Source organism: Scyliorhinus canicula, chromosome 6 (assembly GCF_902713615.1).
Source record: "Scyliorhinus canicula chromosome 6, sScyCan1.1, whole genome shotgun sequence".
Classification (NCBI taxonomy): Eukaryota; Metazoa; Chordata; class Chondrichthyes; order Carcharhiniformes; family Scyliorhinidae; genus Scyliorhinus; species Scyliorhinus canicula.
In genome coordinates this window covers 55,199,132-55,225,791 of record NC_052151.1, presented here as the reverse complement: position 1 = coordinate 55,225,791, position 26,660 = coordinate 55,199,132, and the positions used below count along the sequence as shown (strand labels likewise).

Genomic DNA, 26,660 nt, shown 5'->3' with positions numbered 1-26,660 from the left:
AATTTATATTTTTGTAATTCAAAGCAATGAACACTGCAGGTTTAAAAAGAAAGCTCACTGTATGACAAGTTCTCACTATCAACTGCAGTATTAAGAGGAACCACCAGACACTTTCTTATGGGAACAATTTCATTTATGCAACTGGTTTGGAAGAAGTATTATCGTAATTTGATTGCCTACCAACAGGGCCAGGAAGAAATTCTTTTGAAATTCATTTGTGGGATGTGGGTGCCACTGGGTAGGCCAGCATTTATTGACCATCCCTAGTTTCCCATGAGAAGGTGATGGTGAGCTGCCTTCTTGAACCACGCAGTCCACAGTGTCGGTGCACCCACAGTGCTATTAGGGAGGGAATTCCAAGATTTTGACCCCACGATGGTGAAGGAAAAGCGATATATTTCCAAGTCAGGAATGATGGTGAATGACTTGGAGGGGAACCTCCAGGTGATGGTGTTCCCAGGTATATGCTGCACTTGTCATTCTAAATGGCAGTGGTCTTGGGTTTGGAAGGTGTTGCCTAAGCAACATTGGTGAGGTACACAATGCTGCCACTGTTCATCGGTGGAGGGAGTGAATGTTTGTGGAAGGGGTGACAACCAAGCTGACGGTTTTGACCTGGATGGTGTCAAGCTTCTGGAGTGTTGTTGGAGTTGCACTCATCCAGGCAAGTGGAGAGTATTCCTTTACATTCCTGACTTATACATTTTAGATGGTGGATAGGCTTTTGGGGGGGGGGGGGGGGGGGGGGGGGGGGGGGGGGGGGGGTCAGGAAGGGAGTTACTTACCACAAGATTCCTAGTCTTTGGTAGCCACAGTATTTATATGGCATCTGGACAATGGCCACCATCAGGATGTTGATAGTGGGGGATTCAGCGGTGGTAATATGTCGAGGGGTGATGATTAGATCTTCTCTTGTTGGAGGTGGTCATTGCTCGACACTTGTGTGGAGTGAATGTTACTTGCCACTTGTCAGCTCAAGTCTGGATATTGTCCAGCTCTTGCGGCATTTGGACATGGCATTTTTCAGTATCTGAGGAGTCGCAAATGGTGCTGAACTTTGTGCAGTGAACATCCACACTTCTGACATTATAATGGAGGGAAGGTCATTGATGAAGCAGCTGAAGGTGGTTGTGCCTAGGGAACCACCCTGAGGAACTCCTGCAGTGATGTCCTGGAGCGAGATGATTGACCTCGAACTACAACCGTCTTCCTTTGTGCCACGTATGACTCCAACCAGCAGAGGGTTTTCCCACTAACATAACTGGAGTCAGGTGGCACTAGGGCTCCTTGATGCCATACTTTCAAATGTTGCTTGATGGCAAGGGCAGTCATTCTCACCTCAGGCCTTCAGCTCTTTTATCAGTGTTTTAACCAAGCTTAAATAAGGTTAAATTAAATGGTTAAATAAATTACCTTCAACTCGTAGGTACATGAATCTGGTTCAGGGAATGCTGAAGCTAATACACGCATTGCTTTTGATGTGCAGGTTTGCCTGAAGATTTAAAAAGAGGAATTGTCAACAAAATTAGGTACAACCAATTACATTCCAAATCTCTACGACTCCTGTGACAATTTTATTATTGTAAAATATAATTTAATATTTTATTCTGCAATGTGTACCATCTCAAAGACGCACTGCAGCAACTCGCCAAGGCTCCTTTGACAGCATCTTTCAAACCCATGACCTCTACCATCTAAAAAGAGAGGACAGCAGGCTGCAGGGAACACAACCACCTGCAAGTGTCCCTCCAGGCCACATCATCCGGACTTTGATATTGCCATTCTATTACTCCAGCTGATCAAGAAGGTAGATCGCCACAAACTTCTCAAAGGCAGTTAGAGAGGAGGCCCAGTCTATATCCCATTAGCGAATAAAAAACAATTTACAAGGCAGCACGGTGGCGCAGTGGGTTAGCACTGCGGCCTCACGGCACCGAGGTCCCAGGTTCGATCCCGACTCTGGGTCACTGTCCGTGTGGAGTTTGCACATTCTCCATGTGTTTGCATGGGTTTCGCCCCCACAATCCAAAAATGTGCAAGCTAGGTGGATTGGCCACGCTAAATTACCTCTTAATTGGAAAAATGAAATGGGTAGTCTAAATTAAAAAACAAACAATTTACATGCCACAAAATACCAAGCAAATTATTTTATGATATACTAAATGGCAAATAGAGTCAACACAACGATACTGTCCATAATGGAAAGTAAAAATTGCCAATAGAGCAAATGGTGTTGCCCCCCCTAATAATTCTTTACTTAAAAGGTGGCAGCACGGTAGCACAGTTGCTTCACAGCACCAGGGTCCCAGGTTCGATTCCTGGCTTGGGTCGCTGTCTGTGCGGAGTCTGCACGTTCTCCCTGCGTCTGTGTGGGTTTTCTCTGGGTGCTCCGGTTTCCAGCCACAAGTCCTGAAAGATGTGCTGTTAGATAATTTGGACATTCTGAATTCTTCCTCTGTGTACCTGAACAGGCGCCGGAATGTGACAACTAGGGGCTTTTCAAAGTAACTTAATTGCAATTAATGTAAGCCTACTTGTGACAATAAAGATTATTATTAATCACAAGTTACAGAATAATTATGGATAAAAGCAAATTACTGCGGATGCTGGAATCTGAAACCTGAAACCAAAAGAGTAAATGCTGGAAAGTCTCAGCAGGCCTGGTAGCATCTGTGGGAAGAGAAAAGAGCCAAAGTTTCTGAACAGAATAATTATGAATGTGTTTAAGGTTTACATCTTCACAGAGGCAACATCCATCTTCAAGTCACTTGCTGCTTCATTCATTATCGGCTGAAGGGAGATACTGCTTGATTGCATGACCTGAAAAGAAAATATAAAGATCCGTTTAGGTTACAACAGCTGACAAGGGTGATATGTTTTGGGATGACTGTGGTCGGTTACTTGGGGGTGGGGAAAATTATGCTAAGCTACATCGTCTTCAGTTAAACACTCGCCTGTCACCTTTGTTCAATAAATGATCTTGTTTTAACTTGAGAGTCAATAATAATTTTATTTATTAGGTGCAGGTAAAAATTGGTCTGGAATTTGCCGACATAATGAATAACAGGCTAAGTGTTCAACATTTAACATAATAAATCATACAGGAACTTTCAGCATCCGAGCTTGTGCAATTCAGTGAAATCAGGATGTTGCTGTCAGAATTACCCTGCTCTTCCATATGTTCATAGAATTCATAGTGCAAAAGGAGGCCATTCAGCTCATCGAATCTGCACCTTCCCTTGGAAAGAGAACCCCACCCTATCCCCATAACCCAGCCCAACCTTTATGGGCACTAAGGGCAATTTATCATGGCCAATCCACCTAACCTACACATCTTTGGACTGCGGGAGGAAACCGTAGTCCCCAGAGGAAGCCCACGCAGACACGGGAAGAACGTGCAGACTCCGCACAGACAGTGACCCAAGCCGGGAAACGAACCCGAGACCCTGGAGCTGTGAAGCAACTGTGCTAATCACTGTGCTACCATGCTGCCCAATAGGATGAAACTGAAATCAATGAAATTAAGGACTTGCCCATTAATTACTCATATACATCACATCTGATGAAGGAGCTATGCTCCAAAAATTTGAGATTCCAAATACACCTGTTGAACTTTAACCTGGCGTTGTAAGACTTCTTACAGATATCTGATGATTTGCATCTACCCATTGAATCAGATTATAATTTTCTTCAACATTTATTTCAAGCCAGAAAAATTAATTATGTTCCCTCATTCACTATAAGAGTACATACAACCTAATAATGAACAATTATCTACATAACATTCAATTGATATGCCATCTTCAATTTTTGACAAATTGAATCCCATATCCACTGCTTGCACAATGCAGTGTTTCATCATTGAATGTACTTTTTACAGTTGTTATTTTCTTAGTTTCCCATGCTGAAGGATATTCCCCAGTCAACCATCCGAAATATCATGAAACTAGTTAGGGCAGCACGGTAGCATGGTGGTTAGCATAAATGCTTCACAGCTCCAGGGTCCCAGGTTCGATTCCCGGCTGGTTCACTGTCTGTGCGGAGTCTGCACGTCCTCCCCGTGTGTGCGTGGGTTTCCTCCGGGTGCTCCGGTTTCCTCCCACAGTCCAAAGATGTGCGGGTTAGGTGGATTGGCCATGCTAAATTGCCCGTAGTGTCCTAAAAAGTAAGGCTGGGGGGGGTTGCTGGGTTACGGGTATAGGGTGGCTATGTGGGTTTGAGTAGGGTGATCATTGCTCGGCACAACATCGAGGGCCGAAGGGCCTGTTCTGTGCTGTGCTGTGCTGTTCTATTCTATTCTATTCTATTCTAGTTGCACACAAACACGAATCAGGAAGATTACAATGTGAAGCATTTCACATATTTTGGGTCACTTTAGGATGGGAAACTCTTCAAGCACATATTTCTCCAGATTCAGCCTTTTTAAACATTTCTATTGACTCAAAACATTGTGAATGCATTGTGGCACAGAACTCCAACACATCAAAATTAACATCCAAATGCTCAACCAGTTCAATTGATGGGTCAGGCTTCACAATTACGCTTTCTTTAGATAGATCATCTTTCTGTGATGACCTAGTATAAAATGGCAGTAGAATTCTCCAAATTGGATTGTTGCTTCAAGTTATTCCAGACCTATCCTGCTTAAACCAATATAATTTTAAAACCCCACCTGCCTAACTCCAATTTTAAATTTCACTCTAATCTTATCAACATTATATCACAAAATATTCACTGCTACCCAGAAGAAATCAACGTGCACCACGAAGATATCTGCAAAGCTTTTTTAACCAAGTGATTAAATATTGTGTGATCGGCTTTCCATTGAGCACCACCCATCTTCAGCAAAATATCTCGCACCAAAAAAAAGGTCATACCCTGGAAACATCATTCAGGCCACAGATGCATTCTTATTCAAAACTTTTAGGTCCATGGCAACTACCTTATTAAAGTCAACTGCCTATGAAGTCTTAGAATAGCTCATGGTAGTATCCTCTGATACTTTCAGCGCTCACATTTCTCACTAACGTTCATTATTGATATTTTCATATAGAACATAGAACAGTACAGCACAGAACAGGCCCTTCGGCCCTCGATGTTGTGCCGAGCAATGATCACCCTACTCAAACCCACCCTATACCTGTAACCCAACAACCCCCCCCCCCCCTAACCTTACTTTTTAGGACACTACGGGCAATTTAACATGGCCAATCCACCTAACCCGCACATCTTTGGACTGTGGGAGGAAACCGGAGCACCCGGAGGAAACTCACGCACACACGGAGAGGACGTGCAGACTCTGCACAGACAGTGACCCAGCCGGGAATCGAACCTGGGACCCTGGAGCTGTGAAGCATTTATGCTAACCACCATGCTACCGTGCTGCCCTTAAAATATATATTTTAACTTAAAATTATATTTTTTATAAATTACACCTCCATCTTTTAAGCAGGATTTTTAAAGACAAGTAGAGCAAGCAAATTGTCTATGCAAGTTAGCCGTTCTAACACTGATGAGAAACACAAGATTTTGTAAAAGGAACACAATAATGTCCCGACTGGGTAGACTCCAAATACAGTGACTTTTTAAAACTTCCACTTGTCTTGTGAAGCTCCATGTCAAGTTCCATTCGTGTCTTATGTGTTTACTTAACAGCATGAGTACCTCACGCGAAATCACATAAATATTTATAAAATGGCTTACTCCAGCTTTTTTAAATTGGAATAACTCTCTAGTGATCTCAATATGTTGTCATCAAATTTAAAAGTTAGATTCCTTAACCTCGCTTAGATTCTCAGTGGTGAATCAGATTAAATTTTACCAGTCTTTATTCCATTGAAGTGCAAGCACTATCTAATACTGCACAGTTAAAGGAGTCCACAACTAACACACTACAGGGCTAAAGCTCGTTGCAACCAGTATAATTTGTTCAACTTTTTCATTATCTTCACCTCATTCTCAGAATTCCGTGACATTTAAAGGACCTGCGCCCCATCACTTTGGACATGATGCTTTGATTACACCTGAAGCTCGAATTAACTGTTCAGAGGGCATTCTTGGAATTAATTTGCTTATTATTGCTGTTTCAATTTTGTCTCTGCTTTCATATCCAGAGATGAAGGTGCCTTTATCTTCATTTTTAATCCTTCCACGCCTGCAATCCCAGTTTCCAAAATCTGTACCATTTCAAAATCAAGCAATCAATAATTCCTCTTTTGTTGTGTCGCCACAGAATATCTTATTTCTTCCATCAGGCTGAAGGAAATGATTTTCTGGAGGAAAATTTTCAAGGCTATTGACAACCAATACATTTAGGGGTCTCCAACCCGGAGAGTTGAATATTAATTGGAACCAGTGCCCTGTCCATAAAACACCATGGTAAAATCCAGCAATTTAAATGCTAGTAACGATCTAGCAATCCCTAAATTATGTATGAAAGATTGACAAAATTCAATCTGTTAAATTCCATGAGATATTCTTCAACGCAATAACCATCCGTTTCCAAATTCGATCCAAGTCTGACCATGCTTCAGGCATTTAGCAAGTCAGCTTTATGTACATTTCATCCAAGAATTCTAACAGAAAGTCCAAATATTCATCAGTATCCAACAGAAGGCATCCATATCACAAAATACTTTACTTCCGATTTTATTTGCAAGTGTAAATAGCCATACCTTGTTTCCTCTTTTTTTAGGGATGTTACCCAAGTCAACATATTCACCTAATCCTTCCACTAGAAGTATGGTTCAGACTCCAAAACATTGACGATGATCAAAGCCTAATAACTTCCACTTGCTGTATGTCATTGTTCACAAACATCACTAGCATTTAAGTTTCATCCATTTTTTTTCCCCCTTTAGGCAATATCCTCTTACTATTATGTTTTACTCCAGAGAGCCTTTTGGTGAAAGGTTAAACTGGAGCCAATCTCTTCAGACTTTTATAAGCATACACCTCCAAACCAAAAAACAGTTTCAGTCTTGTCTATATTATAGAGGCACAAGGGATTGTCCACCACCAGCATACAATTGAATAATGAATATATAATTAATTTTTCAAACATATTTTCAATATATTACAGTTAAAGGTTCGGCTAAGAAATCTCCTACCTTGGTGCCAACACTGTATTTCAACTGTTGGACCATCATCTTGTCCACCAGTGCTACATCTCGTTCTTTGGCCAAGTTGCCCATGTCAGCCCTAATAAGATAAAAAAAAGTAATAATTGATGACTTGAGCCAATGCACAAAGAATAAAAATTTGAATTGGTGCCAACAAATAGTAATCGTTGGCAAAGGACAATAAACATTTTTAAAATTTATGATGAATGAGTTACTTCACAAGAGTTTAGCAAAGACTACACCCACAAGCAAGCAATTGGCTCTTGTGAATCACCACGGGACTGGGGCAGTGTCCAGGCACGGACCGTCTTTTCCGCAGCCTGCAAGGCAGTCATATTGCTGCGCACCCCACTGACACTCATCTTGGCCCCTGGTTCTGCAGAGTGCCACCGGCCGTATGGGTGCCCCCATCCCACCAGCCCTGTCAGTCCTCTTCCGATGAGGAGAAAGGCAAGGATGGGCCAACGGCATGAGACACCAGGTTCACCGACTGAGTGGGGTGGGGGAAGAAACAGGTGAAGTTCATGGACACTGCATCAACCCCCTGGCCTGCAGCTCCGTCCGTGATACATACCTGCCGCACTACAGGGTGCGGGCCCTGGGTTGGCAGTAACAGCGGATATGTTCCACGGGGTGGAGGATGATGACAACCCCCACTCTGGGATGAGCATTGATGCTCGCTCCGCATCATTTGACGACACCTGGGTGATCCCTGCATGTGAGCTGGCCGTTCCATCACAGTCCCATTGAATCCCTGGGGTGGGACACCGGAGCGGTGCGCGTTGGCTGAACTATGATACGCCCACCCATTCTCCACCCCTGCAAACGCCCCCTCTGCGGCCAGCGCAGACCAGCCCACCCCTCACATCCTTCTAATGGAGCACCAAGGCAGGTAGTAACGTTGTGCATAGGTGTTTAATGTGGAAAAATACAGATTTGAGCCCAAGCCAACATTTTCTTTTAATTAAAGGGGCAATTTAGCGTGGCCAATCCATCTACCTACACATCTTTTTGGGTTGTAGCGATGAGACCCATGCAGACACAGGGAGAATGTGCAAACTCCACATGGACAGTGACCCAGGGCCGGGATTGAACCCGGCGAACCACTGCGCCACACTGACCCGTGCCAACTTAACTGGTGTCTAATTTTATGGCATTACGGGCCCTAACACTATGCCTAGGTGGATCCCCAGATGGTACATCAGGAGTGGAGGCGGCATGCTGTGATTCCTGCCCTGCAACCTGGGTCCCCTGTGGCGGCCGGGTCTGGATGGGCCCGTTGCTACTCGGGTGTCCCAGGTGGTGTGGTGCCATCCTGTTCTGCCCACTGCCCATGTGCTGCGCCAGGGAAAGGGGTGGGAGGTTAAAAAAAAAATGAGTCCAAAGCACTGTGGTGTTCCAGCACCACTCCTGTGGGAGCCACCGGCACGGACCCAGTCACCTTTCCTCCCTCGAAGTGCCTAATGGCCCCCATGGCATTGGCGTGCAAGCGGAGCGAATCACTGAGGCTTTCCTGCCACCTGCACTGCCAGTCTTGGAGGCCTGCTGCTGTCTCGACCAGGATCTGCATGTTCGTGGCCATGGAGCACAGGGAGTGCACCACATCCCTCTGGGACTGCGTCACATCATGCCGAGACTGTGCCTCCACCTTCTAGGTCTCTGCCACATCAGCCAGTGACTTTGCCATTTCCCTCTGGGACTGGGCCACCTCCCTCTGTTTCTATGCCATGTCAGCCAGCACCTGGGCAATGTTGCCGATGCTCTCAGCCATGACCCGTTGTGACCTGGCCACACTCAGGACCGCTGCTGCTGCAATGTCCAGATGATCTTGGCACATTGCTGACTGTGAGATGACAGCCCTGTCCTGGGCCTTGGCCACCACCTGCACAGAGCGCCTTGGACATGTTGATCCATGGCAGAACCCCTCACCCCCAAGGCCTCCGCCACAGACACCACCCAAGCGGTGTTGGCTTGGGTGCATGAATGGTCTTCACCATCTCCTGCTTCTGAACACAGTTGGACTCCTGCAACTGCATCTGCAGGTGCTGGATGCTCACCAACAACACCTTATGTAGTCCCTCGCTTTGCAACTGCATCCCCACAAATCGATCCAGAAGCCCAAAACCCGTCTGGACGGCAGCAAGTCCCTGGGGTCGGCCCGTCCTCCGATTGTCTGCCCCCTTGGAACTCCTACCTCCACCTCTGTACCGGAGAACGTGGGTCGTGCGCACCAGATAGCGAAGAGGCTACTGGGGCACCAACATGCCCAACCGAGGTGAATGTCTCTGGGATTGTGGAGGTGTTGGACACAGCTGTGACGGGAAATCTGTGTCATTCCCGGATTCGAGCTCCGGGTTGTCCTGGGATTCAGGTCAACGGCTACCGTCCGTATTGTCCTTGTCGCTGGTCGGCACATGGGGTCCTGGCTGTGACTGGGGGACACCTGCCCAATCACCAGCAGCTCCTGCAAGACACAAGACCAGTTGCAACGACTGCATCGTTGTTCATGGCGTTGTTCATGGCCCGGGGGGGGGGTCCATCAGCCTTTCCTCATAAGATTTTCCCTCCATACCAGGCAACATCCTGGTAAATCTCCTCTGCACCCGTTCCAAAGCTTCCACGTCCTTCCTATAATGAGGCGACCAGAACTGTACGCAATACTCCAAATGCAGCCGTACCAGAGTTTTGTACAGCTGCAACATGACCTCATGGCTCCGGAACTCAATCCCTCTACCAATAAAGGCCAACACACCATAGGCCTTCTTCACAGCCCTATCAACCTGGATGGCAACTTTCAGGGATCTATGTACATGGACACCGAGATCCCTCTGCTCATCCACACTACCAAGAATTTTACCATTAGCCAAATATTCCGCATTCCTGTTATTCTTTCCAAAGTGAATCACCTCACACTTCTCTACATTAAACTCCATTTGCCACCTCTCAGCCCAGCTCTGCAGCTTATCTATGTCCCTCTGTAACCTGCAACATCCTTCCACACTGTCTACAACTCCACCGACTTTAGTGTTGTCTGCAAATTTACTCACCCAACCTTCTGCGCCCTCCTCTAGGTCATTTATAAAAATGACAAACAGCAACGGCCCCAGAACAGATCCTTGTGGTACGCCACTCATAACTGAACTCCATTCTGAACATTTGCCATCAACTACCACTCTCTGTCTTCTTTCAACTAGCCAATTTCTGATCCACATCTCTAAATCACCCTCAATCCCCAGCCTCCGTATTTTCTGCAATAGCCGACCGTGGGGAACCTTATCAAACACTTTACTGAAATCCATATACATCACATCAACTGCTCTACCCTCGTCTACCTGTTCAGTCACCTTCTCAAATAACTCGATAAGGTTTGTGAGGCATGACCTACCCTTCACGAAACCATGCTGACTATCCCTAATCATATTATTCCTATGTAGATGATTATAAATCGTATCTCTTATAATCCTCTCCAAGACTTTACCCACAACAGACGTGAGGCTCACCGGCCTATAGTTACCGGGGTTATCTCTACTCCCCTTCTTGAACAAAGGGACCACATTTGCTATCCTCCAGTCCTCTGGCACTATTCCTGTAGCCAATGATGACATAAAAATCAAAGCCAAAGGCTCAGCAATCTCTTCCCTGGCTTCCCAGAGAATCCTAGGATAAATCCCATCAGGCCCCGGGGACTTATCTATTTTCACCGTGTCCAGAATTGCCAACACTTCTTCCCTACGCACCTCGATGCCATCTATTCTAATAGCCTGGGTCCCAGCATTCCCCTCTACAACATTATCTTTTTCCTGAGTGAATACTGACGAAAAGTATTCATTTAGTATCTCGCTTATCTCCTCAGCCTCCACACACAACTTCCCACCACTGTCCTTGACTGGCCCTACTCTTACCCTAGTCATTCTTTTATTCCTGACATACCTATAGAAAGCTTTTGGGTTTTCCTTGATCCTACCTGCCAAAGACTTCTCATGTCCCCTCCTTGCTCGTCTTAGCTCTCTCTTTAGATCCTTCCTCGCATCCTTGTAACTATCAAGTGCCCCAACTGAAACTTCACGCCTCATCTTCACATAGGCCTCCTTCTTCCTCTTAACAAGAGATTCCACTTCTTTGGTAAACCACGGTTCCCTCGCTCTACTCCTTCCTCCCTGCCTGACTGGTACGTACTTATCAAGAACACGCAATAGCTGTTCCTTGAACAAGCTCCACATATCCAGTGTGCCCAACCCTTGCAGCCTACTTCTCCAACTACACATCCTAAGTCATGTCTAATGGCATCATAATTGCCTTTCCCCCAGCTATAACTCTTGCCCTGCGGGGTATACTTATCCCTTTCCATCACTAATGTAAAGGTCACCGAATTGTGGTCACTGTCTCCAAAGTGCTCACCTACCTCCAAATCTAACACCTGGCCTGGTTCATTACCCAAAACCAAATCCAATGTGGCCTCGCCTCTTGTTGGTCTGTCAACATATTGTGTCAGGAAACCCTCCTGCACACATTGTACAAAGAACGACCCATCTAATGTACTCGAACTATATCTTTTCCAGTCAATATTTGGAAAGTTAAAGTCTCCCATAACAACTACCCTGTTACTTTCGCTCTTTTCCAGAATCATCTTCGCCATCCTTTCCTCTACATCCCTAGAATTATTAGGTGGCCTATAGAAAACTCCCAACAGGGTGACCTCTCCTTTCCTGTTTCTAACCTCAGCCCATACTACCTCGGAAGAAGAGTCCCCATCTCGCATCCTTTCCGCTGCCGTAATACTGTCCTTGACTAGCAGCGCCACACCTCCCCCTCTTTTGCCCCCTTCTCTGAGCTTACTAAAACACCTAAACCCCGGAACCTGCAACAACCATTCCTGTCCCTGCTCTATCCATGTCTCAGAAATGGCCACAACATCGAAGTCCCAGGTACCAACCCATGCTGCCAGTTCCCCTACCTTATTTCGTATACTCCTGGCATTGAAGTAGACACACTTCAAACCACCTACCTGAACACTGGCACCCTCCTGCGAAGTCAAATCTGTGCTCCTGACCTCTATACTCTCAATCGCCCGTACCCCAAAACTACAATCCAGGTTCCCATGCCCCTGCTGAATTAGTTTAAACCCCCCCCAAAGAGCACTAACAAATCTCCCCCCCAGGATATTGGTGCCCCTCAGGTTCAGATGTAGACCATCCTGTCTATAGAGGTCCCACCTTCCCCAGAAAGAGCCCCAGTTATCCAGAAATCTGATTCCCTCCCGCCTGCACCATCCCTGTAGCCACATGTTAAATTGCTCTCTCTCCCTATCCCTTGTCTCACTATCACGTGGCACGGGCAACAACCCAGAGATAACAACTCTGTTTGTTCTCGCTTTGAGCTTCCATCCTAGCTCCCTAAAGGCCTGCCTGACATCCTTGTCCCCTTTCCTACCTATGTCGTTAGTGCCAATGTGGACTACGACTTGGGGCTGCTCCCCCTCCCCCTTAAGGACCCGGAAAACACGATCCGAGACATCATGTACCCTTGCAGCTGGGAGGCAACATACCAAACGTGAGTCTCTCTCGCTCCCACAAAATCTCCTATCTGTGCCCCTGACTATTGAGTCCCAATTACTAATGTTCTACTCCTTTCCCCCCTTCCCTTCTGAGCAACAGGGACAGACTCCGTGCCAGAGGCCCGTACCCCATGGCTTACCCCTGGTAATTCGTCCCCCCCACAAGTATCCAAAACGGTATACTTGTTACTCAGGGGAACGACCGCAGGGGGTCCCTGCACTGACTGCTTCTTCCCAGTCCCTCTTACAGTTACCCATCTATCTCCAGTCTTTGGTGTAACTACCTCCCTGAAGCTTCTATCTATGACCCCCTCTGCCTCCCGAATGATCCGAAGTTCATCCAGCTCAAGCTCCAGGTCCCTAACACAGTTTCTGAGGAGCTGGAGTTGGGTGCACTTCCCACAGATGAAATCAGCAGGGACACTGACGGTGTCCCTCACCTCAAACATTCTGCAGGAGGAGCATTGTACTGCCTTCCCTGACATCACCTCTAGATTTTAAAAAAAAACAAGAAAAAGAAAAAGAAAGGAAGAGCTTACCTGATATTCCCTCAAACCCTGCTCCCACTGAAAGGTAAGCAAATTTAAAGGCACTCACTCACCTTCACGACAGGCCCCTGCTCCCGCTTCCCAACGACCGTGTTTTTTTTTGGTTAGAGCAGGAGGTCGGATGGGAAACACTGACGAAGTGTTTTGGGTTGAACTGTCACTTGACAACAGCCCCTCCACAAACCACATTCAAATTAGGCTGACCGCACTGCACGTATGCAAATTTCCCCAGAACAGCTGATCAGTAGCTCTGCTCTGCTGCCCTCTGGCAACTATTTATTTTGTTCTAAGTGCTTAGATGGTACAATGAACACATACACGGTAGCAAAGACAAACAGAAAACATACATTACAAGCTTAACTCTTTTTCCTTGAAATATAGAACATAGTAATATTTCCTGTGCCTTAACTATGTGAAGCCAGGGAACCATTCCCAACTACAATATTTTGTTGCCTCATCACTTATGCAACATGTAGCTACAATTTTTGAGTGTACTGTCAAATAGGGATACAAATTCAAGAATAGCCGGAGTAATAAAAAGACAGAGATGGGAAAAGAATTGGATTTGCTGCATTGCTGTGATAGAGTTGGGGGTGCAACTCAGTGGTCTTAATTTTGTGCTGTGCTAATAATTCTTTAGTATTTGATTCCTAACTGTCCTAAAGCAGGAGCTCTTCTCTCTAAGGCATGCTCTGACAATTCAGTAAATTTTCTCAACCCTCTCTGGGAATAAACGAATTGGTTCCAAACATAAAAATGAAATTCAACTTTACCTCAATGATAAAAAAGGATCAATTTGCAACTCTTCAGAACTCTCACTGTTTTTTCTGTTTGTGTTCAATGGATCATTAGTGGTTGATAGCATGCATGGTGTGACTTTACACACGGTCACTATGCAGGAGGAAAATATAGAAGTTAAGATAGGCGTACATACTTACATATTTTGGCCAGGGTGGTTAAAAGTCATATCCCACCTTTACTGACAAATCAGGAATTTTACCCAATTAAAACACACATAATATTTGAAAAATGAATTGACCCTCTTCCAGGTGTGAGATTAAGAGAATATATCTTAAGTTTCTGTTTACACATGCACAAAAAACACCTCTCTTGAATTCTGTTCCAAAATAAAGTGGAAATATATTTCCTTTCAGCAAAAGAGCAAAGTTTGAAACATTTTTCTCTCCTTTACCATGCTGTCTGGGTTCTCTTAATATTAGCATCAGATGGTGTTGTGAATTACAATTTTTAGCCTTCAGGCTTTCAGAACTCACGATTTTTCAACTTAAATGAATTTGAATTGAATAGCAATTTTTAAGAATTAACTTATGGGATTTGGGCGTCACTGGCCATCTCTAAATGCCTTTTGAGGTGGTGGCAGGCTGCCTTCTTGAACTGCTAGGGTCCCTATGGTGCAGCTACATCCACAGTGCCATTCGGGAAGGAGTTCCAGCAACAGTGAAGGGCCGATGATATAGATCCAAACCTGGAATGCGAGTGGCTTGGAGGTGAAATTCCAGGTGGTGGTATTCCCAAATGTCTGCTGGCCTTGTCCTTTTAGGTAGCAGCGTTTGTGGGTTTGGAAGGAGCCTTGGTGAGTTCCTGCCGTGCATCGTGTAGATGATACACACGGCTGCTACTGCGTGGTGGTGATCGAAAGTGGTCGGTGATAGAAAGTGAATGTTTGTGTAAGGGTGCCAATCACGCTGGCTACTTTGTCCTTGATGGTAACAAGCTTCTAGACTTTTGTTGGAGCTGCACTCATACAGGCAAGCTGAGTATTCCATCACACTCCGGACTTGTGCCGTTTTTGTTTATTCATATGAACTATGTGGACTTCGCTAGACCAGCAGTCAGTGTCCATCCGTAATTGCTGAACTGCCTTCTTGTGTCTTGCCGATTGTGGACAGGCTTTGGGGAGTCAGGGGACAAGTTACTCACTGCAGAATTCCGATCCTCTATACCTTTTACAAGATGCACTGCAGTAACTCACCAAAGTTCCTTAGACAGCAAACCCACGACTGCTATCATCTAGAAGGACAAGAGCAGCAGATACCTGGGAACCCCACCACCTGGAGGTTTCCCTCTAAGTCACTCACTATCCTGACGTCAAAATATATCACCGCTCCTTCACTGTCGTTCGGGCAACATCCTGGAACTATTAAACTCCCTCCCGAACAGCACAGTGGGTGTACCTATACCTCAAAGACTGCCATGGTTCAAAAAGCCAATTCATCATCACCTTCTGAAAGGCAATAAGACCATAAGACATAGGAGCGGAAGTAAGGCCATTCGGCCCATCGAGTCCACTCCACCATTCAATCATGGTTGATTTCAACTCCATTTACCCGCTCTCTCCCCATAGCCCTTAATTCCTCGAGAAATCAAGAATTTATCAATTTCTGTCTTAAAGACACTCAACGTCCCGGCCTCCACCGCCCTCTGTGGCAATGAATTCCACAGACCTACCACTCTCTGGCTGAAGAAATTTCTCCTCATCAATGTAGGAAAATAGTTCAAAACCAAGTTTTGAAAATATTGTAACTGTAGTTGAAATATAAGCTTGTATTGTTCAAAGTCACTGTCAGATTATAAGTTTGTAGCCTGGCGGTGGTAAAAGTGAAACATCACACCAGCCGACCCAGACTGCAAATGTGTAGCCAGTAAATTACCAACGTGAGTGATAGTAAGGACCACTATTCAGAAGTCACAATTCAAAACTTGCAAGCTAATAGGGAGCAGAGAGGGGTGCAGTATAAAACCATGAAGGTATAAAGTTATTGGTTCTAGTGTTTCCCTCGCTCTTCGTCTTTGCTCTCTTGCCATTGTTTTTTCTATATGCCCTGTTGGGCTTTTGTTTCTTTTTTTTGTACTTTTGAAGTGTACCAATCAAGATTTTGCAATAAAACTCATTCTCGCACTACCTCCGGACTTTCGTCTCTTATTTGAAAATAAGAGATCCTACAGGGAACTAGGGATGGGTAATAAATGCTGGCCTAACCTGCGAAGCCCACGTCCCGTTAATGAATAAAAAATATATAAATGAAAAAACTTTTTTTTTTTTTACTCAGAGTGGTGGGGGGGGGGGTCTGGAACTCACTGCCTGAAAGGGTGGTGGAGACAGAGACCCTCATAACATTTAAGTAGCATTTAGATGTGCACTTTTCAATGCAAAGGCATACAAGGCTCTCTCCCCAATAGCACAGTGGATGTACCTACAGTACATGGACTGCAGGGGTTCAAGGAGGCAGCTCAGCACCACCTTCTCAAGGGCAATTAGGGGAGGGCAACAAATGCTGGCCTGACTACTGAAGCTCACATCCCTTAAAAATGAATGTTTATTTCTCACCACCTGCCACAGACCCAGTAGAGCTTTAGGTCTCAAACTCGGTCTATGGTGGTGCTACTGAGCCACTCTTGGTGATGAACATTGAAGTCCCCAACTCACAATAGATTCTGCGCTCCTCCAATCCTCTCCACTTCTTCCAACTGGTGGTAAGGAGATTTTCTTGCCTAGGTTTGACCTTATGCCAGGAGACTGCATGGGGTTGGAGCTGATGTCATGGACTCCCAGGGCAATTCCGTCCAGACTGCATACTATCGCTGCTGGGTCTATCCTGCTGATGGACAGAACATACCCAAGGATGGCGATGGTGGTGCCTTGAATGTTGTCTGTAAGGTATGATTCGATGAATTTGACTATGTCCAGGCTGTTGCATGACTAATCTGAGACCGCTCTCTCAATGTTGGTACAAGTCCAGGATGTTAGTATGGAGGACTTTATAGGATGAACAGGGCTTGATGTTTGTAGCGGTCATTTCCACAATGTTGGTCGATGCTGGGTAGTCCGTCCGGTTTCATTTCTTTTTGTAGACTTAGTGGCCATTTAAAAAATTTGCCTTTCCCAATCCCCAACTTCCTGCCTTCACTCAGACCACCAAACAACATCCAATTTTAAACACTTACTTACCAGATAGATTTTCTTTATCTCCATCTTCAGGTAATAGCTCCATTTTTCCCTGGTTTAAATTTTGAAAAGCAACCTCCAAGAGCTCGATTGGTTTTGCTTTCATAGTCAGTGCTTTCTGAAGAATGGTTCTACTTTTCCTCACAGAGCCTGTCCAATGGCAATAACATATTTATTTATCCACAATATAGAATAGGTTACAGGTTTTCAATAATGAATTGAAAGTCATACAAACCTCGATTAAGCTCAAATTGTGCATATGCTATATGCACAAAGGCAAATCTCTTACAGTTCACTCTAGCCAAGTTGAATTGCTCCTGTGCTTCATCGACATCTACAAAACTGAGGACGACAATGTGATTAGAATCTCTTTCGGACTTTCCTAAAGATGAAAACACAACTGAAGTTTGAAAATTGGTGAATGTTGCCGAAGGTTTTATCTTGCACGCATCAAGACAAATTGCAGCATGGTGACAACAGAGGTTAGCACTGCTGCCTCACTGCGCAGACCTGGGTTCAAGTCTGGACTGTTAGGGACCCGGGTTCAAGTCTGGCCTTGGGTGACTGTCTGTTGGGATTTCCTCCCACAGTTCAAAGATGTGCAAGTTACGAAGATTCGCCATGCTAAGTAGCCCTTAGTGTCCAAAAACGTTAGCTGGGGTTATGGGGATAGGGTGGGAGCGCTCCTTCGGAGGGTTGACGCAGACTTGATGGGCCGAATGCCCTTCTTCTGCATTATGAGGATTCTATGAAAAACGAGAATTCCAAATTTCAACAATCACAACATATACAACAGGAGAAAAGGGTGCTGATTGGTTGACGAGTCAACTCTGATTGCTTTCTCCATGCAACATCTCAGCCAATGGGGGACTATAGCCTCCCCAATGAAAGAAAAAATGTTGCAAAATCTCAGCATCTGTAGGGAGAGAAAAGAGCTAACGTTTCGAGTCCGATGACTCTTTGTCAAAACTTTGGGAGCGTCTCAGGCATCTACAAAGAATTAATGGGGGCGGAGGAGACACATATAGAGGAGCTGAAGCATACGTGGGAGTAGGAACTGGGGGGTGAGATGGAGGACGGCCTCTGGGCGGAGGCGTTGAGCAGAGTCAAAGCGACCGCTACATGCGCACGGCTTAGCTTAATCTAATTTAAGGTGGTGCACCGGGCGCACATGACAGTGGCCCGGATGAGCAGATTTTTTGGGGTGGAAGACAAGTGTGTCAGATGTGCGGGTAGACCAGCGAACCATGTCCACATGTTCTGGGCATGCCCAACACTTAGGGGCTACTGGCAGTGGTTTGCAGATGTCACGTCCAGAGTATTGAAGACAAGGGTGGAGATTAGTTCAGGGGTAGTGATTTTTGGGGTGTTGGAAGACCCGGGTATCCAGGAGGAGAAAGAGGCAGATGTTCTGGCCTTTGTCTCCTTGGTAGCCCGGCGACAGATATTACTGGCTTGGAGGGATTCTAGGCCTCTGAAGCCGGAGGCCTGGTTAACCGACATGTTCGCCTTGAGAGGGTCGGTGTCAGGGTTCACCCGGAGGTGGCAACCATTCACTGACTTTGTTGCGGAGAATTAATTGCCAGCAAGGGGGGGGTTTAGGGTGGCATAGAGGAGGGGGTTACGTAGGCGGGCCTTGAAGGGACGGATGTCAGCGGTTGCATTATGACTATTGTTCTTAGTACTCTAGTTTTTTTATACTGTGGTTGTTTGTAATGCCAAAAATACCTCATTAAAATTGTTCGTTTCAAAAAAACCAATATAACTTTGCCAATTTATCGTTCACAAAAATCATGCATTCAGTTCAATGAAATGTAAATGTCATACAGTCATGGACCATCTTCAATTGATGTCTACCGAATCAGAAGTCTATAAACATGGAGAGTTACTGACAGAATCCCTGAATTTCTGGATCAAAATAACGAGATCAGTGATCAACAGATCAAACTTTTTCACTCAGCAATTTTTGAATATTCCATAGTTCCTCATAAACAACAGTGACAACCTCATCCTGAACAATAGGTATGAAATAGATTGGTATATACCCAAAATTTAACTCCACAACATCAAGATGGTAAAAAAGTCAGGAAAAGTGCTCTCAATTCGAATTGGAATTCAAATAAAAAAAATAAAGAGTTATACAGTACATATGGGTTGCTCCTTGTCTGTTAATCTGTTCCTTTAATGACTAAAGATGGAATTACATTCTACGGCCTAGGATGTTTGAATACCATTTTTTCTTTAAAAAAAAGACAGAAAAATACTTACACTTTAAATTCCGCAAAACGTATCAAGATGCGAGCATAGCATTCATTTGCATAATGCTTCTCGACCGATAGGGCAGCAACTGCATCGTTATATAGCTCCATAAGTCTATTCAATAGTCGCTCATTAGTTTGAGGATCACCCGTTTTTTCCACTTTCTGAAGGTATACAAACCAGTCTTCCGGAAAATTTCCATCGGCCATAATTTGTCTGATAGTGGCAGTGTGATCTACGGTAAAATCAAATAAGTTTAATAACAATTCCTATTGTTGCCACATTAGTACGGTTCAGATCATTTTAAGTTACTGCTATGTTCTGTTCATAACACTGACATTTCCTTCATTATGAAGAAACGGTTTTTCACTCACTTTCTAAACTACCTCTTGCTTTTGTAAATTCCTCAAAAACAATCAGGGCCTAGTCTGAAGATGATATCTCTAACAAGCTGGTACAGATAGAGCACATTAATGATGACGCAATGCTGACATAATAGAACTTTTTATGATGGGGCATGGGTGTTGAGGTACTGTTCAATTCTAATTGATAGTTCAAAACTTTTCTAATGGATGGATAAAAACAAATTCCAAATAAATTAAATCGAAAAAAATGTACTCCACTGCACCGGTAATATCGGAATTAGATTTCAACTCTTCAGTTTTGTTTGCTTCTACTTGTTGTGTTCGAAGGTATGCCAATCGACTCGTAATGCGAGCCAGACGCATCCTTGATTCATTCATGTCTTCCTCCATCACTGTAAACAAGAAAGGGAAGAAGCATTTAAGTGTCTAGACTGTTAGACTTTCATCAATATTCTCAAAGCATAATATCCCATTTGATAATGCTTTTTCTTTTAGAAAGTCACTCAACATTCAAACAAAATAGTCAACACTCAGGTTGAAAGGACAAGTATACAAATACACGTGAAAGGTAGGTGGACGCAGCGACACAATCAGGATAAGGGGATCATTTAAGATTAAGGTCAGGAGATATTTCTTCATTAAAAGGCTATGAACCTTTGGAATTATGCACCCAGTGTTGTGGATGGTCCAACATGGAGTGCATTGAAGGTTGAGACACAGGTCTTTGGTCTGTCAGGGAAGCAGAGGGGAAAGTAGAAGTGAGGCAGAAGATTGGCCTAAGATCATACTGAATGGCAAGGGGTCACATTGTCAATATCTACCCCTTTATCATACGCACCATAGGTCAGGCATTGTCAAACTCAGGGGCACGACCCGCGGGTGGGTCGCGGAGCCGTCTGTCGCGGCGCTCCCGATTGCACAAATTTGCGCGCAACAGCCGGCTTTTAATAATGCCGGCTGCGAGCGGCCTTCAAAATGGCCAGGAACAGATTTTTAAAATCCGGCCACACTGCGCATGCGCACCGATGATCGGGCACACATGCGTAGTGCGGCCGTATTTCTTTTTATATGGTCGCAGCCTTTTTTTTTCCAAGTTCGGGGCGCCAAAGGGACCATTGGGGCCAAAGGGACCCAAAGCCATTTCCTCCATTTTTTTCAGCAACAAACAAGGTAAGAGAAAATGATGAGTTGCTTACGCCGCAAAGGTCGGCCGGCGTGGGCCGCGAAGGTCGGCTGGTTGGTAAAAATGGGTCCCCAGAAATAAAGTTTGAAAAACACTGCCACAGGTCAAGCTCAAGCATAACTACGTATTACAACCATAACTCTTGTGTTTAAGTTAAATTTGCATTTCTGAGACACAGCCAAGTCACAAAAATATATCACATCTAACTTAATTCAATTGTGGCATAAGATTATTTGCTGTCTGGAACATACTCTGGAGGAAATTAAATGAAGAAAAGAAGCTTATTAAGTGCCTACATTATAACAAATGCTTACACTTTTCATCTTTGTTGTTCTCCTTTTTGGTATCACCCCCCTCCCTTCTATCACTGTTTCAGGGTCTTAAACTAGACCCTTTACTTCACCATGGGTGGTTGTTCAGTGTTTATTTGTGGGCAGTGCCCTCCTTCTCCCTTGGCATCACTTCCCTCTTTTCTCCTCTTCCCATCCTGTGAGCCTCTTTCGTGTGGCCTTTTGTTGGGCTCTCTGGTCCCAGTGTTGGCACTTTCTGCTCTCCCCTTTGTTGTTTCTCACACTCCCATTTCGATCTGCTCGCTGTGGTCCCGGCGGCTCCCGCTCTACCAATTGTTGGCTTTGAACAGGCTGGTGAATGGCCCCCACACTTTGTGGGAGCCATTTTCAGACCCTCGGATGGTGAACTTAATCTTCGCCAGGTGGCAAAATTGTTACAGGTCTGCCAGCCAGTCTTCAGCCGTGGATGGTGCCTCTGATTGCTAGCCGAGCAAGATTCTCCAGCGGGTGATTAGGGAAGCAAAGTCAAAGGTGTCAGCCCTCTTCCTCATATGTAGTTCTGGCAGGTCCGACCTCGGGCATGGCTCCACCCGCACCTCCACAACTTTGGACATTGCCTTCTCCCCCGACAAGTCTGGGGCGGCCTAGAACATGTGGCCGTGGTTGGTTAGGCCTCCCTGGCAACGTTCACATTTGTTCTCCAACTCCAGGAAGAACCTGCTCATTTGGGTTCTTGTCAGGTGTGCTGTGCACCACTTTTAGTTGCATAAGGCTTAGCTTTGCGCAGGAGGAGGTGGAGTTGGCCCTGTTCAGTGCTTCGCTCCAGAGTCCTCACCTTATTTCCGTCCGTTGCTCTTCCTCCCATTTCCCCCCGAGTTTTGCCTAGTGGGGAGCGTGTCCTTTCTAAAAGTTGTCCATATCTGTCCTCATAGTTCCCCTTTCCCAGACTGTCTGCATCCAGTAACTCTTCCAACATTGTGTCTCTCGGGGCCCTTGGGTACGTTGTCATCTCCTTGCAGAGAACATTTTGACTGCAGATGTCGGCTTCCTGTCCTGTCCGTTCGGTAGTTCCAGTCACTCAGTCAGTTCCTACAAGGTCACTTGTCCTTCCCCAGTGTAAAAGTCCTAAACCGTCAGTGTCCACCCCCTGTCCTGTCTCCACCTCTTAAAGATTGCATTGAACCTGCGGTTGCCACAGATGTGGGTCATGGTGGATACCTCAGTCAGACCAAAGTGCTGCCTCATCTGGTTCCAGGTTCTCAGGGATGGTATCACCACTGGGCTAGTTGAGTGTTTTGCTGGTGGGGAAGGAAATGCTGCTGTGGCAAGGACCCAGAGGGCCGTTTCTGTACAGGAGGACTCCTCCGTCCTCACCCATTCCTTACTTGGTTCCTTCACCCAGCCTCTCGCCGTGGCTGCCCAGTGGTAATTTTGCAAGTTTATGGTAGCCCAGTCAGCTCTGAACCCCCCCCCCCCCCCCCCCCCCCCCCCCCCAAACAGGCACTCTCTCCCTGCTGGGGGATGTGCCCCCCCCCCCCCCCCCCCATGCTTCCTGGCACTAGTTTTCCCAGCTAGCGTGGTGGCACCCCCTCCTGAGGTTGCTGACCCCCCCCCTCTACACCTGTTTCATTGTTATCTATTGTCTCCTCATCTTACCCTGCATTCTGCTGCCCTCACCCCTTCCAATGAGCTAGTTCCCTTACTCATAACGAGGAGTGCAGCCCCAAGCAAAATTGTCCATTTCCATCGCTTTCTCTCTACATCTTCCTCACCACTGCTTTTGTCTGGTCCGTTTTTATAGACGAACCCGTCCGCCTCTGTCAAGGTGGTGAAATAATGCTCCTTATTCTGGTAGATCACCCGGAGCCTGGCTGGGAACAACATCCAGAATCTAATATAGCCAGTTTTTTTTAAAAACAGGGCTGACTTCACACGCTTGAATTCGCTTTGCCGGGCCCACCCCAATATCCTGGCATACCCTCAAATCCTGTATAACTCCAAGCTGCCTGCCTTTGATGGCAAAGCACAACATAGGATCCTTTCCTGATCTCTGTGCAGCTTGGCTATTATCGTCCCCATCCTTGGGCCTTGTTGATCTCCGGCGGCGTTGGAAAGTTGTCCCTTCCAACCAGGTTGCCCAGAACTTGGGCCACGTCGTCTGTTGGGTCTCTGCCCTCAATTCCCTCTGGCAGGCCCACTATTCAAATGTTTTGTTGTCTGGATTGGTTCTCTTGGTCCTCGACCTCCCCCTTCAGGCTCCTCTGTGTCGCCACCAACCTCTTTACCTTGGCCTCCAGGGCAACTATCTGGTCCCTGTCTGTCGATGCTTTTGAGTTCTTGTATCATTTCCACCTGGGCCTCCAACCTCCTTCCCATCTTGAGTGCCATGTGGGGGGGGGGGAGGGGGGGGGCGGCAGGGGAGTCTGCTCTCTGGGTCACCGGTCTTTCTCTCACAGGTGGCCGGGGAACCCTCGCCTTGTGGGTTCGCTGGCCTGTGTGTCCGCTGCGCCTGCCCTTTTCCGCAGTTTCTGGCTTCCCTGCGGCCTCTCGAGCTACTGCTTCCTCACATTCTCTTCTCGGTCTTTGTGGGTGAGGGGATGAATGAGACCAGTTTTCCAGACTAAATTCAACCAAAAGTGTCCATTTTGCTGTGTTCTGGAGAGCCACCTCATGTGCGACTACTCAGCACATCCCTGTCACCAGAAGTCTGCTTTTTGTAATGCATTGCCTGCATTGTTACAAGGCCACAAGAACTCCAATATTATAAGAAAATATATACTACAATGTTGAATGTAATGTAGATAGATAGTGAAAGATATTGCAAAGCATTGAAATGAACATTCAGGCTGAGCGATGAGGGGCTTATGAAATGAAGCAGTCATGGGTCCCAGAAAAAGAAAAATTGGCAAGGAAACCTCAGCTGAAGAAGTTTCAGGTTTCAGGTTTGTAACCGTAGAAAATAGGAAAAGTTGCAAAAGATAAAGCAAAAGATACAGCAGCATTGGAAGAAGCATTATCCTGATAAGTTTCGGAACTTGAGGTTTATAAAGACATGATTTATTACAAACATTAAAAATCCATTGACAGGGAGAGAAGTCAGGAAGAGAAGGTACATGTAAAATTAAAGAATCAGTGAACATTTGAAATGCAGCATATATAACTATGGAGATCAGAGATAGAATTAAAAATAGAACATGGCAAACACAACAGAGGAAGAGGTCCCACCCACATACTTCTGCTCCTAATTCCTATGTTGCTATAATACACTTCCCATCTTTACCAAAGAGTCCAGCTTTTTAAAATTAATTTAAGACATGTGGGTCTCTTTAGGTGGGCCAGTATTTACCGCCTGTCCCTAATTACCCTTGAGAAGAACAAAACAATTAGAGCTAAATCAATGGGGAGAGTGTTCGGAATGGAGAGTCTGAAATGTTTGGGTTAGTGACATGGCTGGGTTTCTCAGGCTTGAGAAACTAAAGTTTGCCTTAAGAGGGTCAATTTTGGGGCTCTCTCAGAGGTGGCAGCCGTTCGTCGATTTTCACGGGGAAAATTAAAATGTCAGCAGAAGCTGTATTCCGGGGGGGGGGGGGATTTTGAGAATTCTAGAAAAGGATTCTAGTCACTGTCACAGCTGATCACAGGCAAGCTAGAAAACACAAATCTTCCTTCTTCGACAAGTACACATTCCATGAACAGCCCCACATAAAGCCAGTCAAGACAGCTTCGCCTCAAGCAAACTCCAGACTTGCACCAAACTAAACTGCAAAGAAATTGTTTCTTCATCCAAAAAAAGGTAAAAATGGCTTTTTCCAACATTTATGCTTTGAAGCTTTCAGGAATGTAACCAGCATTTGTGGGCAGCACAGTAGCTTTACAGCTCCAGGGTCCCAAGTTTGATCCCCAGTTTGGGTCACTGTCCATGCGGAGTCTGCACGTTCTCCCAGTGTCTCCTCCGGGTGCTCCGGTTTCCTCCCACAGTCCAAAGACGTGCAGGTTAGGTGGATTGTCCATGCTAAATTGCCCTTAGTGTCCAAAAAAAAAAGTGAACTGGGGTTACTGGGTTACAGAGAGGAGGCGTGGGCTTATGTAGGGTGCTCTTTCCAGGAGCTGGTGCAGACTCGATGGGCCAGATGGTCTCCTTCTGCACTGTAAATTCTATGATTCACTATTCACAAAATTAAATCCACAAATACACTACATAGAAACTCAATCTCACATCTAAAGATCAGAGACTTATCGGATGGTAACAACACAGGAAGCCAATCAGCCCATCATGTCTGTGTCAACACTCTGCAAGGGAAACCCAGATCAAATGCAAAGGGGAAGATGCAACTGGAGAAATAAGTTGGCAACTTTACTTGAACGTGCCCCAGAATGTTTCATCACATGAACTCCCCTACCTCCACGCCAACCATTCTCCCCTCACCCCTATTCACCCAGGCTGCCCACACCAGGAAAGTGAACAAACACCAGATCGGATCATTCTCAATCGGTAACAGTTGCATTTATATAGCACGTGGTAATAAACGTTTCACAACATAACCTTACACCCAACCACAAGACACCCATACCAAAAGGATTCCAGTGTCCAGAAGCTTAACCAAAGAGGTGGGTGTTCAGGAGCATTTGCTGGGGGTGATGCTACTTGGGCCAGGGAGCGGGGGAAACAAATGCATTGTTTATTGACCCGATTATAATTCCTTCCCTGGCAGCCTATTGCCCGCAACCTTTTCCTCCCGGACGGCCCCCTCCACAGCAGCATATACACCGGCAAAGTGTGGCACCCGATGCTGAACCGCACTTACCGAGTTCAAATTCGCCACTTTACAAACGGCGCCGCCACCACCAACCGCCCCGCATTCAAAATTGGCGTACTGCTCAGCAAAACGCGACTGCATTGGCTGGGAGCAGGGCCGGGATTCCGATTGGCTGCTGGCCGCTGACCCCGCCCCTGCGAGAGCACGGGAGGGGAAAAGGGGCGGAGTCACAGCTCCGACCAGGCAGCCGGCCGATCGGAACCTGGCATCTTCAGTGGGCTGGGCTCCAGGCGAATTGCCAGCCAGGGACGGCCCCGGCTGCCAGCCAGCCCGAGCTGGTGCGGAACTCACACAGTGGTAGTTGTTGTCAAGCCTGCTGTGTGTTTCCAGCATTTTCAGCTCAAAGATTCACCAATTCATCAAAGGAAAAACAGAGAAGATTTGGCAACGCCCAGCAGGCCAGGCAGTATTTGTAAAGATAAGAACACGATAATATTTCTCCTAGCTTAACTAAATGCAGTCTGTCCTGATTGTCCTGACATTTCCAAGATTACAAGATTAATCTGGAAATTTCGGTAAGAGACCTCGGAAAAAAATGTTATGGACAATAAAAATC

General features: G+C 45.8%; 1 protein-coding gene across 2 annotated transcripts in view; it reads right to left on the bottom strand.

Annotated features, from left to right (window-relative positions):
* Positions 1–26,180, bottom strand: part of ttk (ttk protein kinase) — a 72,928-nt gene extending 46,748 nt beyond the window's left edge. For both annotated transcript variants that reach the window (XM_038799318.1, XM_038799319.1), the window contains exons 1-9: positions 26,093–26,180; positions 20,078–20,206; positions 19,459–19,684; positions 17,426–17,532; positions 17,194–17,340; positions 13,997–14,114; positions 7,110–7,200; positions 2,735–2,820; positions 1,414–1,492 (exon numbers count right to left, since the gene is read on the bottom strand). In XM_038799318.1, coding sequence (XP_038655246.1) covers positions 1,414–1,492; positions 2,735–2,820; positions 7,110–7,200; positions 13,997–14,114; positions 17,194–17,340; positions 17,426–17,532; positions 19,459–19,684; positions 20,078–20,204 — 981 coding nt within the window. In that variant the 5' untranslated portion in view covers positions 20,205–20,206; positions 26,093–26,180. The remainder of the gene's footprint in view (positions 1–1,413; positions 1,493–2,734; positions 2,821–7,109; positions 7,201–13,996; positions 14,115–17,193; positions 17,341–17,425; positions 17,533–19,458; positions 19,685–20,077; positions 20,207–26,092) is intronic.
* Positions 26,181–26,660: the final 480 nt, after the last annotated feature.